Source organism: Physeter macrocephalus, chromosome 11 (genome assembly GCF_002837175.3).
Source record: "Physeter macrocephalus isolate SW-GA chromosome 11, ASM283717v5, whole genome shotgun sequence".
Lineage (NCBI taxonomy): Eukaryota > Metazoa > Chordata > Mammalia > Artiodactyla > Physeteridae > Physeter > Physeter macrocephalus.
In genome coordinates, this window is record NC_041224.1 from 31,015,679 (window position 1) to 31,031,948 (window position 16,270).

The window sequence follows — 16,270 nt, forward strand, 5'->3', positions numbered from 1 at the left end:
CACGAACCCGTGTCCCCTGCATCAGCAGGTAGACTCTCAACCACTGCGCCACCAGGGAAGCCCAGCAGCAGCCCGTTTTACCTGGTAACACTGCTCCTCGCTTGCTTCAAGGCAGCATCACTACTTCCTTAGTTGAGGAGTCACCTTGCAAGAGGAAGCCTGTGGCCCTATACAGGGCCTGTGGCCCTACACCCAGTGGGCACAAGAAGAGAGCTTCACTGATTATGCCAGCCAGACCCTCAGGATCACATAGCAGCCTGTTCGACTAAATCACAGCCCTCACAAGGGCCATCCAGGGCCTTGCTCCAGGCTGCCTCCTCCACCTTTCCCCCCACCGCTTCCCTGTGTCCCCACAGGCCAAGCACGATGTCCATGGTCAACCCATCTGCCAGTCCTTGGCCATCCTCTCTACATCCAATCTACCTTTCAAGAGCCAGCTCGATATCTACCTGCTCCAGGGAGCCTTCATTAGCTACTCAAATGTGTGAAATCGTCTGCCTCTGAGCCCCTGTAACCTTTATTACGTGTCCTATAAATGCGGAGTTTGCTGAATAGTACCTCAAACAGTGGCAGGAGCACAGGACTCGGACCACCTGGGTGCCAAGCTCTCACTCTACCCTTCACTGGCCCTGTCACCTTGGGAGAGTCACTTAAGCTATAAGGACCGACATTCCATCTTTAAAGTGGGGATAACAACACCTGCATTGTCGTTTTCACAAAGGTGAGGATCAATGTGGTGTCTGAAAGTGCTTTCTAAACTGCTTCTCTCTCTCTCTCTCTCTCTCTCTCTCTCTCTCAACACTAGAGATGCTAAGTGAAGACCTGGTTCTTACCCTGTAGGTGCTTACAGCCTGATCAAAAAAAGGGGAGACATAGCAAAACAAAGCGAAGCAAAAACTTCATACCACACATTAGCAGATATAAATGCCACATGGGGCGTGAACACAGTAATATTATCATGTTAAGCTCAGGAGGGGACGAAATCACTAAAAGGCCTGAACACTTGAGGAGTATTTTAGATGTAATGGGACTTGAGTTGAAGGATGGTTGTGATTTAAATAAATAGAAATAGGCAGGGAGGGTTCTAAATAGGGGGAATGATACAGGCAAAGACAGGGGGAATGATACAGGCAAAGACAGAGGGAAGCAAGTGACAAGTTCAGAAGAGAAGGAGGCAGCTGGAATGACAGACCACTTGTGGGGCTCACATGACAGACAAGGCAGAAGGCAGACTGGAGCTCCGTGCTTCTCTTACAACCCCCGGGGTGGCCTGTGACATGAGCTGGTTCTGGGAGGACTGCTTGATGACTATTATAAACAAACAGAAACGAAAGCAGCCTTAAAGAGCGATGGTCTTGCAGGGACTGAGTGCAATCAGCAGAATCTTAGGGTCTTGCAAGTCCCAGGTGCTACGCAAGGGCCCCCTTCTGATGGATGCCATCACCATGAACTTGGATGGTTATCTGTCCAGGGCTGTTTCCTCACTTCTCTGGGCAGAGAGCCAAAAGCACTAATTACAAAACAAGCGTGTAATCTTCAGAACCCCCTTTGAGATGAATGTGATCCAGAGGGCGCGTGAGCGTCTCTAATTCCAAGTTGTCCAGGGCCGCCTGGGCTGCATGTGGCTGCGGTGTCTCTGGTCTGTTCCCAGAAGCCTTAGAGCCTTAGCCCGGGGGCTTCCCAGGGGGAGAGCTTAGAAAGAATTCTAGTTGCCACCCCAAGTCCTAATTACAGCAGCTACACTTTAACTGGCAGTAAAATTTGGTTTGAAGCATGCCATGGCTGAGAACATTGGAAAGCCTTAGATGCTTTGTTTTTGACAAATGTGGGCTTTTTGAAGAGTTCTAGTTCCAACCGTTGACGTGGTGGTGCTGGAAATACCACAGGTTTGGAGATCACACTTGTTTTAACCCGAGCACTATTCTATATGCTACTGATCAATCACTCTAAAGGCTGCTTCATCATCCGCTCCTCCAGGTTTGCTGGGAGAACTAAATAAAATAATGTGCAGTCCCGAGTATGTCTACCATGCTAATAAATGCTGCAGTCGTTTCCTGGACGAGATCGATGTGTACACTGGACAATCAGGCCCTGGCAGCTGCCTGCCCCTCTCCTTCCTTTTCAAACGAGTTCCCACTTTTGGGGTATTAATTCTCTTCCACACCATCATGTATATCAAAGGAAGCAGACCTCATTCCAGACTCCAGGAAAGCAAATCCTGATTATTTTAAGCTACCCTCCTGCTAGCGGCTGGGTTAGGAATGGGCAAGTGACCCGGTTCTGACCACTGAGACGTGAGGGGAAGCTCCTGGGGAAGGGTTCCTTGCTCCCAAGAGACACAGAGGACAAGCTTTCTTCTCACTACTGCATCTGAACACACTGCCGGACAAAATACAGGCAGCCTGCCGCGGGGAAGCCAGGCTGGAGGCAAAGCTGACACTAGAGATGGCAGGGAGGCCAGAAACGGCCTGCCCTCTGCAAAACCGTCACATTTCCTGTTCTACGCCCTTTAGAGCTTCTGTCTGGGGGACTCACGGCACCAAGTGTCCTGATACTGAATTTGGTAACACAAAGTGGGGATGGTGTAAGTTACCCTGAGATGTGAAACGGGCTGAGCAGAGGGGGAGGACAGGACAGTGAGGTTCCTCCACCTCAGGCCAGGAAGCCAATGGCCCTTCCTCATGCAGCTCCGAACCACTCATTAGAATGTTACCTTTTCTGCCACGGGCTCCAGATCAAGAAAACGTAATACTAGGAAAATGATTACATAAAAAAAATCCAGGACCATTGAATTGGACATTTAAAAAAGGAAAAATACAATCCAGGATGTTGAGTCCTGCCGGCTACTTCTTGAGGCCCTGGGTAGGTTCTTTAAAGGATGACCTTGGGTGAAGGCAGAGCAGATAAATAGGCTTTGCAAAGAGGACCCATCTGTTTGCAGCCCGAGTTAGACTGATGGTCTGATTGCAGCGAGAAACCCCTGCAAGGTTTTAAGCAGGACGGTGACATAATTTAGTCTTCACTTTAAGACTACGTGTCCTGGGACTTCCCTGGCGGTCCAGCAGTTAGGACTCCACGCTCTCACTGCCGAGGGCCCGGGTTCCATCCCTGGTCGGGGAACTAAGATCCCACAAGCCAGACAGCACAGCCAACAACACAACGACAAAAACAACAAAAAGACATGTCCTTCCACGTGGAGAAGGGAAGGGAGGGGCCAGAGGAGACGTGCAGAGCAGCTGAGGATGCTGGCACAGGCCAGGTGGGACGAGACAGAGACCTGGTCCAAGGGTCAGAGGATGGAGAGAAACGGGTGGACTTGAGATAGTTCAGAGGAAACGTCAGAAGAACTTGCAGTGGTGCCATTTACTGAGCGGGGTAGGGCGACGGGGGGACCCGGTTGGGGTGGGGTCTACACCACATTCTTAAAAGCCCAGAGGCTCAGGGTGACTAGGAAGGACTGATGGAAACGACGAGGCTTGAGGGAAAGCATTAACCACAGCGGTGTGATGGGAGAGGTGCCTGAGTCCTGTGTTAGCCCAGGTAGTCGGCGCGAAGGCAGGCCTGCCGCCACCGCAGGAGCAGGTCGGGCCTGCAACACCCGACCATCTCCCACACGGGACCTCGTACTTCCGTCCACGTTCGTGTTTAGTAAACTGTATTTTAGTAACTCTAACCCCTTGTCTTCTCCATCAACTGAAAGCTCGGTGCTTATCTCAGTGGGGTGGGTGCTTCCACCTGTTGACACCTGCTCCAGACATTCCACACTCCCTCTGCAAGACGTTACCTGTGACTTCACTAAAAATAAAATAACCGGCTGGGAGCCACCTGAACTTACACCTCATCACTTACCTGTGCACTGACCTGGTTTCCTTTATATTTCAGGTCCCAACCCATCAACGACCTGTGTCTTCCCTAGCTCATCTTTGCTGTTATTTTCCACTCCAGATTTCCTAGTCCCCTCCCCGACACCTCACCTCTTCCAGCCTCGCTTCCTGACACTCGTCCACATGGACGGTGTCAGTTTCTCCACCTCCCACTCGTGTTCTCGAAGTTGATCACCCGGCACAGAGATGAAGTCAGTAGTTACATACAGTCCCCTACCAGAAAGCACCTCACCTCCCCTCCCAAAAGGAAAGCAATTCAAAACCTTGTAGCTGATTGTTTGGGTGTGTATCTCTGGATCTGCAAGTAATAAGCTCCCAGTGACTTCTGTTTTTAGGTTTCAGGCATCATAACTGACTTCCTACTGTGGAAGAAGAAGATGGAGCCTCCCCTTCTCACCACCATTACACACCTCCCTGCCGACGGGCACGTGTGGACACTATTAACACTATGAAGATTATGTGCAGCTGAGCTGGGTGGTAAACCCTGGTCACTTTCTCTCCCCTGTACAACATATCCCCTTCAACTATTGAAGACTTAATAATCGCCTTGTTTCCCCACCCCATTTGCTTCGTTTTCTATGTGTTCCTCACTAACTCCAGGGCACACAAGAGCCCTTTACTAAATATCCTGCCCAGGTGTCACCCACCTCCTGGGTCGAGCTCCATGTTTCCTGGGGAAGGTCCTCCTCATTCTTGATTGGCCCTTGACTTTGCTGTAATTCAATCCTCCTTTAGCTTCCTGAGGAAGGCGGCATGGTGAATGACATTTTTACGTGAGTAAGTGCCTTTGTTCTATTTGTCCTTTGGCTGGGTTTGGGATTCTAGGTTGGAAATCACTTCCCCCGGGTTTTGAAGGTGCAGCTCCACAGGGCGGGGATTGCATAATCTGAAGACTTTTTCATTCCTGGACTTTTGTACGTAGATGAATGACATTCTTCTTTCTGGTAGCCTATACGATCTTTGTCTCTACTGTTCCTGAAACTCCACCACAATGGACTTGCCGGAGGTTCACCTTCATACATTTTATAAGCATTTCAACCTGGAACCTCATATTCAGTTCTGGGTAATTTTTCATGATTAAAAATAAATTTTTCCAGCCTGCTTTCTCTTCCTGAAACTCCTTTGGCGTCCCAATGCTCAACCTCTTAAAGTGGTTCTGACTACTGTTCTCCCTTTTTTTTTTAATTGGTACAATTCTTTTTTTAAAAAATTTTATTTATTTTTGGCTGCATTGGGTCTTCGTTGCTGCACGCCGTCATTCTCTAGTTGCGGCGAGCAGGGGCTCCTCTTCATTACGGTGCGCGGGCTTCAACAGTTCTGGCATGCAAGCTCAGTAGTTTTGGCTCGCGGGCTCTAGAGCACAGGCTCAGTCATTGTGGCGCACAGGCTTAGTTGCTCTGTGGCATGTGGGATCTTCCCGGACCAGGGCTCGAACCAGTGTCCCCTGCATTGGCAGGTGGATTCTTAACCACTGCGCCACCAGGGAAGTCCCTCCTTTTTTCAGTCTTTGTTTCTGCTCAACTTCCTGGATATTTTTTCAACTTAATTCTTTCAACAACTCTACTGGTTTTTTATTTTATACTTTTAATTTTGTCTCCAAATACACACACACACACACACACACACACACACACACACACACACACACACACACACACACACACACTTGGTCCTGCTGCTTCATGGATGCACTATCTTCTCTTATTCTCTGAATATATTTAAGAAATTTAGATGTTTTCTTTTCCCTGCACAGACCGTTTCTTTCAATTTGATTCTTTTCTGTTCGTTTTGATATCCAACCTTCATTTTGGAGCTCTTTTCAAATAGCTGGCGATCCACATCTGGTTGGTTTGCTGCTCCTATTTAATAAGAGTTGAGCACTAAAATCCTGTTTGAAACTCTGCGCACTTAGGTGGGGTCTGAAGATGGTGGGTGCTCTGGTTGGCCAGTCACCTATGGAAACTCTACGTCACTGTCGGTGTTTCTGCTAAAGCTGGTTATACTCCCTAGAGAAGGAGCTGTCAATTTCCCACGTAAAGCATGTGCACGTGTGTGCATGTGTGCATATGTGTATCAAACTAGAATGTTGACTCCTAACTCCCCAAGGTTATGGTCTTAGGGGACCTTTGTGAGGTCATAAGGGTGGAGGCCCCATGATGGGATTAGTGTCCTTATAAAAGGGACCCGAGAGAGCTCTCTCACCCCTTCCTCCACATGAGGACACAGTGAGAAGACCAGGTCTATGAACCAGGAAGCAGGTCCTCAGCAGACAAAACACACACCAGCACCTTGATCTCACTCCCAGCCTCCAGACCTGTGACGAGTCAGTGTCTGTGGTTTACAAGTCTTCCGCTGAAGCAGCACGAGCTCACTAAGGCCAACAGCCTTGTGTTCACTACAGCCCCTGCCTTCAGCTCTGCCTGGTCTCTTACATGAGATGCTCCTCGATATCATCCTCCCCAGAGATAAAACCTCTGGATTCTGCCAGGGCTGAGGATGAGACGCTGCCCAGTTATACAGAACAGGAAGAACATGAGGATTTAACTGGCTTTTAAACAAACTCTCTGCCACTGTTCCCAGCTCCACCTTTACCCCTACTTCCATTGGTTCCCGGTGCCATCGAGTCCCACCTCTTTTCAGAGTTCTTGGGCTCAGGGTTCAGTTTTCTCAGGTGAGCTGTCAGTTATCACTCATCTGCCTTCCAACCTCCAGAATCTTGTGGCTGTCACCTCCTCCATGTTGTCTCTGTCCTAACAGGTTTATGCCTTAAAAAAAGAATCCTATTTATCATCACTGGAGTATGGTTTCAGGAAGCAACCGAAGTACATACGTATGTTTGGTCCATCCAGTTACCAGAAGCACCCCACCCACATTTTAGCCCCCACGGTCTGGCTCATGGCCTCACTGAAACTGACCACACTAACACCGTCACCTCTGGCTCTGTACCTTCATTCCCCTCGGTCTGGACAGTGCTGGATGCTGAAGCCCACTCCTGCTTAAACCCCTTCCTCTCCTGAATTCAGCGGCAGCTCTATCTTTTGGAACTAGCTGTCACTTCCTTCACAGAATCCTCTTCCTTTTTCCTCCCAAACCTGGTTGTCCTCTGCTCTTTTCTCTCTGGACCCTATGCTGGACCCTATGCTGGGGTGAGCTCAGAGACCCCTACACTGATCTACCTCACCCACCACTTACACATGACAGCTCTAAACCCTCTGCTTCCAGCCCAAACCGGTCTGCTGATGTACACACCTGTTTCCCCAACAGCCTCCAGGACAAATCTACCTGGGTTTCTCATAAGCACCCAAACTCAACATGTCAAAACCAAACCCATCACTGTTTTTATACAAACCTACCACATCCTATGTTTTCTGTCCCAACGATGGGTACCCTCACCCACCCTGAAAACAGGCCAGAAGACCGGGGGTCCCATCGGGATTCCTATCACCGACTCCCACTGAAGCACTAAGTCCTACTGATTCTACCTTTTAATCCTGAGAGCAGAAGTTCTCAGAATTCAGTGTGTATCAGAATCACTGTAGGGCTGGTTAAATGGCAGCTGCTGGGCCTGTCGCATGGGTTCTGATCCAGTAGATGTGGGTGCAGAACAGAATGTGCATTTCTATCAAGCTCCCAAGGGATGCTGACGCTGCTCACCTGGGGCCACACTCTGAGGACCACTCACCTACATCCATCCCTTCCTCACCAGACCCATTTTGCCTGTCTTGGTCCAGGCCCAGCAGTTGTCATTTCTTGCAGAGATCACAACTCTGAGCCTCTTAATTGATCTGACCTTCTTAAAACATCCTCCAATCTACAGCTGGAATGTTCTTCCTGAAAACAAAATCTGATGTCTTAAAATCTCTCATTGACTCATAATCTTTGAGGATACCACCCAAACTCCTTCGTGTCCAGGGCCCTTTGTTACCTGGCCCTTGCTAGCTGGCTCCTACTATATACATTCTCCAGCCACACACATCTCATTTCCCCAAGCCTTTCCTACAGTGGCGTACCTTTAGTGAATGCAATTTCAGGTGCTGATGTTCTGTGACATTTTAAAATTTCTCTATGCCAATATTTCAGGTTGGTCAAATACTATCACCTAGTTTTTAAAAAATCTAAAATCTGAAATACGTTTTGAGAATAATTATGTGAAAGGAAAAACTAATGCATAGTGTACAATGCACTATGATATTTTAACACTTCTATTCCAAGAATAATTTTTATTTTATTTCAAATACCTTCTAAACAAATGGATTATGACATAACAGAATTTGTTTTTATGTGAGTAACTCTGCATCAGAACCTCTATATACACGATAAAGTCAAAGACAGAGACAAATCAGAAATCCTAACTTTGAAACAAAAAAACTAGAACTTGCTATCAGTAGACTGCACATTCTTAAACAACTGAAAAAAGAACTCCTCTAAGTTATCAAATAAGAGGAATTATTTAAAAATTAATGAACCAAAGAAAAATATTTGGAACTAGCTTATAATTATTTTTTCTCCCAATTTACGTGGTGTAAAAACAAAACTTCTACAGAAAACTGTGCACAAAAATACATTAACAACTAAATGAAATCATGGAAGCCCCATATTTTAAAGACTATACCTTAGAAAAGATCTAAAAGATTTTCATTTTCATGTAGTGTTTAGCTTACATTTTTGAATAATGCTTTTACTCTTTCCATCTAATCACTTATATTAAAGTGATAATGGATATTTAACACTTATAGATAAGGGTATGGGATTAAGAGATGCAAACTACTATGTATAAAATAGATAAGCAACAAAGATATATTGTACAGCACAGGGAAATATAACCATTTTTAAAAACTTTAAATGGAGTATATCTATAAAAATATTAAATCACTATGTTGTACACCTGAAACTAATATTGTAAATCAACTACACTTCAATAAAAAAATTTTAATAAAAATAAATAGAATATAATTAACTTTATAAGTATATTTAACAAAATCGTAAGTTTTATATAGGAATTTCTATCTTAAACTGATTACTGATAAGAAACTAAAATAAATAACATTTCTATTTTTACTGTGTATTTAAAAATTGTTTTTCTATTTGAAACACACCAACCATTTGATGTTACTGATTTTTTAGAAATTCTTAACACTTAAAAAATAAAGTACCAGCATCAATTCCTGGATCCTATTATCTTTTAAATAAGTACCAAAATACTAGTGCTGACATTTTGCCCTGGTAGTGCCATGACCACCAACACCGTCATACTGTTCCTTCTTTCTAGAATATTCTTTTCTTCTTTAATAGCTAACGACTCACCCCGTTATTAAAAACAGCTCCAACACCACCCGCTTTGGTGGTCCTCCGACCTCCCCTCTGAGAGAGACACCCCTCCCGCCCCAGAGCAGCAGTGCAGCCCCCTCTCTGGACGCCCTCTGCCCCACACCCGAGCAGCCCACCTTCAAACACCCCACACCCATCACACCTCTTACTGTCACCTCTCCGAGTCAGGACCACGGCTGACTGCAGACGCCCGCGACCAGGGCCCTGCCCCACATCCGGTGCTCTGAGAAGGCCTACAGAATTCATGACTTCTCCCCAATAAATAAGTTGCTTCCTCTCTGGTTGGTAAAAGCAGATTTCCAGAAAACGTGTTCAAGGCCCCTCTTGCCACCCACCCCCACAAACCCCTCTTCTGAACGACTCTGAGCACTGTGACCTCCAAATCCAAACCATTTCCTTTCACGTGCTGTTCTGCTCTGAGTTAACCAAAAGCACCAAATGAGGCGAGGCCAGGCCAGGAATGCTGGCGGAGCATATCAAAACACCCCGTCCCACCTCTGTCTTCAGGGACCGTTCTGTGAATTCTCTGCCATATGCAGACGTTAACGTGCCCCTCACTCTTTCCAAGCACCCCAGCCCGATCCAACAGCACCCTTGCTTTACTCACCGGCCTGCTCGCTAAACTCCACTAGAGGCCTGACGTGGGAGAGGTTAGGGGCGGCCGCAACAATGAGGCTAGGAGTCTGCTCTCCACTCCGCTGACTGGGCTCAGACACTAGCTGGTGAACTCTCTGGGCAATGCCCTCACCTGCCATCTGCATCCCTGAAGTGCTGCATGGCAAAAATGTAAAAAACCAGATCCATGTACGGCTAAGCGACGTGGGTTTTTCCGCTGGTCTCTATAAGAACAGCTTTATTACGACATCCACCCAGCACCCCCAGGCAGTGAACTAGGTACCAGCTGCCCATCTCCACCTGCTCCTGTCTCCCCCACAACGTGGCTGGCCTACTCCGCCTCCCTCTCAGGTATTTCTGGTCTTCCGTTCTACCTGTGGGAACACAAGGTGTCTAGCTAGTGTCACTTTGTACTTGTCTTGTTATATGTCATGTTGCCTCCCTGTTCAGGCTGTGAACCCCGTGATGACAAAGGCGCACCCTGTGTCTTATACATGTGTGATTCCCCACAGCACGAAAAATCTCATTTTTGATGCATTAGTTGTCACCCTGGACAGTAAGCCTCCTACTCTGCTTGGTGTGCACTGTGAACAGTTACAGAGCTTTGAAAAGAGTAAGAGGAGAAAAGGAGAAGGTCCAGAAAAAGCAGGGCCGAAGGCAGGGGCCGTCACACAGTGGAACGTCAGTGCTACAATGCCTGTTTAATCGAAACCTTGTAATAAAAGTTTAAATACATAATTTTTCTTTTTTTTTTTCTTTTTTTTTTTTTTTATCAAAAGACCATCCCCTGCATCCCGGGCCTGCTGGCATGGAGGAGGGGCAGTGGGGTCTGGCTACCTCCAGGGGTGGAGACACGGCAAGTCCAGCTCCAGTCGGCTTCATCTTCCTCGGAAGATGCTCTGTGAGTCCGGTCTCGGGGAGGAAGCCCCCCATGCCGCCGTCCACGGAGGCAGGAGTCTGTCTGCCCAGCATCCTGGCCGGAGGAGAGAGCTCCCTACACCTCAGAAGACGAGGAAGAGCAGGGCCTCATGCCGGGGCAGCACGATGTTCTCCACAGTGCGGTCCATAGCGCGCACCTGCTCGGGGGAGGCAGTCAGGAAGGCCAGCGGCCCAATGCGCTGCTCCGCGCATGAGTGGCACAGGTACCCACCCTTGTTTTCCTTCCTGTTGCTCTGCAGGGCGGGATGAGAAAAAGGGAGCAGGGGGAACAATTGAAGGGCAAGCGTTTCCCACCAAGAAGCGTGAACCAACCACCACCAGCGCTGCCATCAAGACTGATGCTTTCAGACACGCCCGTGTGGCCCTGAGGCTGTACCTCCCCCAGCACAAGCGCCCAGGGTGGACTCTGCTCTATCAAATCCCCCAGAACGTATCAAGGCAAGGGATGAAGAGCCAAGAAAAACCTAACTGGGCCCCCAGGTAAATAGTCCTCACCTGAGTGTCCACACAAGCCCACCTCCCAGACTGTGGTCACCCAGCCTGGCCCCACTGTGTCCAGCATCTGTGACACTGAGGCCCTCTGGACACCTCCGGGCCTTCCTCATGGAAGGATCGGATGAGCTTCCCCTTCACCTCCCTCAGCCACAACCCAGATGGGCACGCAGACGACTGAACTAAATCCTACGGAGAGCAGAGGTCGCAGCCGAGACACGTACATAGGTGATGGGCAGCTTCCGCATGGTGAGCACAGTGTCCATGGGGATGGCATTGCTGCACTGCCCCACGCAGCAGCGGACCACACCTGTCTTCAAAACATTACTCGTCAGCTCTGCTTGCAAGAAGTACTCCTGGGAAGGAAAGAGTGAGGACCAGAGTCACAGCAATGCCTCTGCCACTTCCTACTTGGACACCCCAACAGCTGAGGGCTGTCAACACTCTGTAGACCTTGCACAAGTCCCGGAATGAGAAGAGCACTGACCCCTGCATCTTCCCTCCATTTCTCTACCGTCTTCCTGCCTGTAACACCGTCTCCAAGAGAACACTCACAGCTGGACCCAGTTTAGCTGGATTCTTGCTAAAACGGCCAGTTTAAAAAAGAAAGGTTTAATGGACAAATGTGAAACTGTTGGCTGTGATATTTCAGGACTATTTCTGGATTTTATCTTAGGCTGACCTGTCCCTGAATCATTAAGGATGACTTGTATATTCTCTTTACAGCCCAGATGAGCTTAAAAGACCTGCCCACATCAGTCCTACCCATTACCATCTCGCGAGCCTTTGGCTGTCCTAGGGGGCAAACACTCAACCTCTCTAAGCCCCAGTTTCTCCATCTGTAAAATGCACAGAAGCCAGCACCCACTTCACCCGGCTGTTGTGAGGAAGACACACAGCACCGAGAGCTAAGTGCTCAGCGGCTGCACACAGCGGGCACCCAGATCAAACGCCAGACGGGAAATGCCACGAGAACCGGGACCGGGGTCTGGTCTGCTGCTGCCCCACAGGAGGTTAACAAGGTTCTGGCAAACCAGTAAGACTGCAAATACTTGCTGACAAAATAATTATGATTTCATGGTTTTTTGGATTACAACTGGCTATTTATTCAATTTTTGCAAAATCCGTGTCCAAGGTTCTGATTTATGTGGTTTTTCTCTCTTTCAGGATCTGGCTACCTGCTTTAGGAAAGAACAGAAAATAAATAAACACTAGTGTTCCCAATCTAACTGTGGGAAATCCTTTCTAAAATAAAATTAGAGATTTTCTTGGAGTCCCCTTTGCCCATCTTTCATCACATTCCCTCCCTAGGGGAAAGCAGCATCATGAATCTGGCATGCATCCTTTCCAACCCATCCTGAACCGGCTTTACACTTAACGTATATTTCTAAGAACATAAGGTGTCATCTTATAGGTATTTATTTACGTAAGTGTTATACTGTTAGTTTGCTTCTCATCTAGTACATTTCTTTTAAGTGCTATACAGGATTCAATCATCTCACTCTCCCACATTTTATTAAGACAGTTCCTTTGTGTGGAGACTGATGTTGTTACCAAATTATTTCCAACAACGCAGCAATGAACATCCTTGTACATGATTCCCCGCCTACACATGTAAGAGGTCCTCCAGGGCTTTCTACCTTTTCTGACCCCAATCCACACCAAGAAACCCACTCAGCATTACAATTCTACATACACACACATGCATGTGTGAAAGACTGAAATCAGTTTCACAAAATAGTATGTAACCTCACATGCTGTGGACTGATTCCTCCTTTAGACTTTACTCCACTTCCCTTTCTTTTTTTTTTTTAAAAGATCATCATAACCCACTAACTAGGTTCCTAAATCGTTAATAAATTGCAATCTACAGCTGGAAAAACACTGCTGCAGAGCAGCGGTTTTCAAACATTTTGGTCTCGGGACTCCTTTACACTAATAAACATTAAAGGCTCCAAAGAAGTATTGCTTCCATGAGTTATAGCTATTAATGTTTACCTGATTAGAAATTTAAACTTTTGTTTTTTGGTTGTGCCGGGTCTCAGTTGCAGCTCATGGGTTCCTTAGTTGACGCATGCGAACTCTTAGTTGCGGCACGCATGTGGGATCTAGCTCCCTGACCAGGGATCGAACCCAGGCCCCCTGCATTGGGAGCCTGGAGTCTTAACCACTGCACCACCAGGGAAGTCCCAAAGGCTTTTAAGTGTTTATTAATTCATTTAAAACATAACATAATAAACCTATCATATGTTAACCTGTATATTTTTATGAAAAACAACTGTATTAAAAAAAACCTTAAGGGACTTCCCCAGCAGTCCAGTGGTTAACACTCTGCCTTCCAATGCAGGGGGCACGAGTTCAATCCCTGGTTGGGGAACTAAGATCCCACATGCCGTGCAGTGTGGCCAAAAAAGAAAAAAAAAACAAAGGGTACCATGAAAACAAATCAGCTCAATAAAAGTAAATAAACAGACTGGACAGCTAATATGTCAATTAGGCGTTGTGTTCTACTGCCTGTAACACTTAAATAATGGCTCAAATAATTGCAGGGTTTTTATTAAAAAAAAAAAACTTTAACGAGAAGAGTAGCTTGCTATACATTTTTGCAAATCTCTTTCATGTCTGGCTTAAAAGAAGGCAACTGGGCTCCCATCTCTGCCTCTGGGTTCAATCTGTGGTGACGACATGCCATGTGGCCTCTGGAAAACTTCACTGTACACTTGTGAGAGCACTGAGGGAAAAGGGCAAGTAACTACCCAGTATTATGAGAAGAACACGGAGTACACGTACAGTGTGTATTGTGAAAGGTTCCCAGAAGGTTCCCCTGACCACACTTTGAGAACCAGTGCCCACCCCCAACAATCCCGGCCAGAATCTGAAAGGACAGACTTCTTCATTCTCACCCATCGGACATTTTTAGGTTGCATTTCCCTGACCATCAAGGAGGTTGCATAAATATATATTTTTTAACAGATTCCCTGGCCCCTGGGGCTTCCTTTGCCCATTTACCCACTAGGTTGCCTGTGTCTCAGGAATGTGTGGTTCTTTATGACTGCGTGGGTCCTCTTTTCCACAATCACATAAGCTCAAGGAGGGCAGAGTTATGCTTGGCTCGTGCCCACGACCTCAGCACTGTGTCCAGAGTACAGCTGCGCTCAGTAAGCACATGCAGGACGGATGGGGGAAGTGTCCCCTCCACTCCATGACAGGTCTTTTAACTTCATGCAAAGCAGCAGCCGGCACGATGAAGGCCACAGGCCCGGCAGACTCATCTCAGTTCATAGCCCAGTCTACCCGCTTTGGGGTAGTGCACCTTTGGGCAAGTGACTCTACTCTGTGCCTCAGTTTCCTTACCAGTAAAACTGGCAAAACAACAACTGCATCACGAAAAATGTTTTTTTTAAAGATTAACTATATGTTAGCTATTTCTTTATTACACTGAAGCTTTACATCTCGATGCAATCATATTTACCTGTTTTATGATTTACTATTATATGTCCTGCTTATTATTAATCTCCTCCTAAATGCCAGGCCTCCCTCGGCCCCTGCCCCTGGAGGTCAACATCTCAAAGACAAGTAGCTGTCTTTGAGGACCCGATGCTTCTCCCAATCGACTGTAATGCAGTTATCTCATCAGCTCATCACAACCCTTCTCTAACCGCCTCCTCTGACATGCAGTGATCGCCGTTTTGCCAGTAGTATAGACTAGGAAACAGAGGTACAGAGCGATGAGTAACTTGCCGAGGTCTCAGAGCCCCCACGTAGAGGACCCAGTCTGACCCGGATCTGTAGAATCAGCCCCGCAAAGCCTCACAACAGGAGGGGATGCTGCTGTCCCTCATCCCACAAACACGCGTTGAGTGCTGACTCTGTGCAGGCCCTGTTCTAAGGAGAGGCCCATGAGCGCTGGGTTCAGAATCCAAGATGCTGAGACTGAGAAGTGTCTGTGAGCAACCAGCATAACTCCATGTCATTTAATAATTCAATAATGTAATGATCCCCTCGCTTCCTCAAAACTTAAAGAAACAAAAGGTGTTTACCTAGATTTTCTAAGGGGGTCAGAGAAAAAGGAGTCTGCCTGCCCTTCTCTTGGTTACAGGGGAGACCAGGACGGCTCGTCACCCTACAGGTGATAAGGTAGCGGGAAACAAGGGCTCCCTTTTGTTCTAAATCCTCACCAGGCACGACTTGCTTTCACCTTCTCCAGTGACTACCCTCCTCCCCCCTTCCAGAGCCTCCAAGATCCCACATGAGCTGAGGGCAGACTTAGCCACTTCTGAAACAGGATGTCCCCAAATTGATTCATATTACAGCTGCGATAAAGAAAAAGCAGAAGTCCTCATGGAAGGTCCTTCAGACTTAGAAACATCTAGTCATGCAAATGGGCCATATTTCCGGGGCTTCCTTAGAGCCCGGCTGTGGGCCAACAGATTTTTCCCAGCCCAGCCTCAGTAAGGGGGAAGTATTTCTCTAGAGTCTGTGTTCTTTTTTCCACGGAGAAAATTCATTTTCCCCATAAAATACATGCAGTGACCAACTGATAAGCTTCCAGGTAGTTTTTAAAAGCCTATTAGACTCTAATACTAACCTGTGGGACTCTAGGGTATAAAAGCCATGTGATGAATTTGGCAATATCTAGAAAAATGACACATCCATTTACCCTTGACCCAGAAATTTAGACTATAGAAATGTATCCCCAAGAAGCACTGGCAAAAACAGAAAATGACTTGTGCATAAGATTATGCATTGTGGCATTAGTTTTAAAACCAAAAGACTGGAAAGAACCCAATATCCATCAGTGAGGAGATACATAAATCATGATAAATGGACACAGTGAATACTACTCAGCTGTAAAAAGGAGAAAGAGCTTTAGAAACTGATAAAGAGCCAGCATCAAAAAATCTAGAAACAGGGGCTTCCCTGGTGGCGCAGTGGTTGCGCGTCCGCCTGCCGATGCAGGGGAACCGGGTCCGCGCCCCGGTCTGGGAGGATCCCACATGCCGCGGAGCGGC

At 47.2% G+C, this 16,270-nt stretch overlaps 1 protein-coding gene across 4 annotated transcripts in view; it reads right to left on the bottom strand.

The window, feature by feature from the left end:
- Positions 1 to 6,292: 6,292 nt before the first annotated feature.
- Positions 6,293 to 16,270, bottom strand: part of FBH1 (F-box DNA helicase 1) — a 52,359-nt gene continuing 42,381 nt past the window's right edge. For 2 of the 4 annotated variants that reach the window (XM_024129607.3, XM_055087843.1), the window contains exons 20-21: positions 11,483 to 11,614; positions 9,028 to 10,999 (exon numbers count right to left, since the gene is read on the bottom strand). In XM_024129607.3, coding sequence (XP_023985375.1) covers positions 10,829 to 10,999; positions 11,483 to 11,614 — 303 coding nt within the window. In that variant the 3' untranslated portion in view covers positions 9,028 to 10,828. Of the gene's footprint in view, positions 6,650 to 9,025; positions 11,000 to 11,482; positions 11,615 to 16,270 lie in introns of those variants that run through there. The other 2 variants (XR_003681622.2, XM_028494917.2) reach the window with 2 other exon arrangements.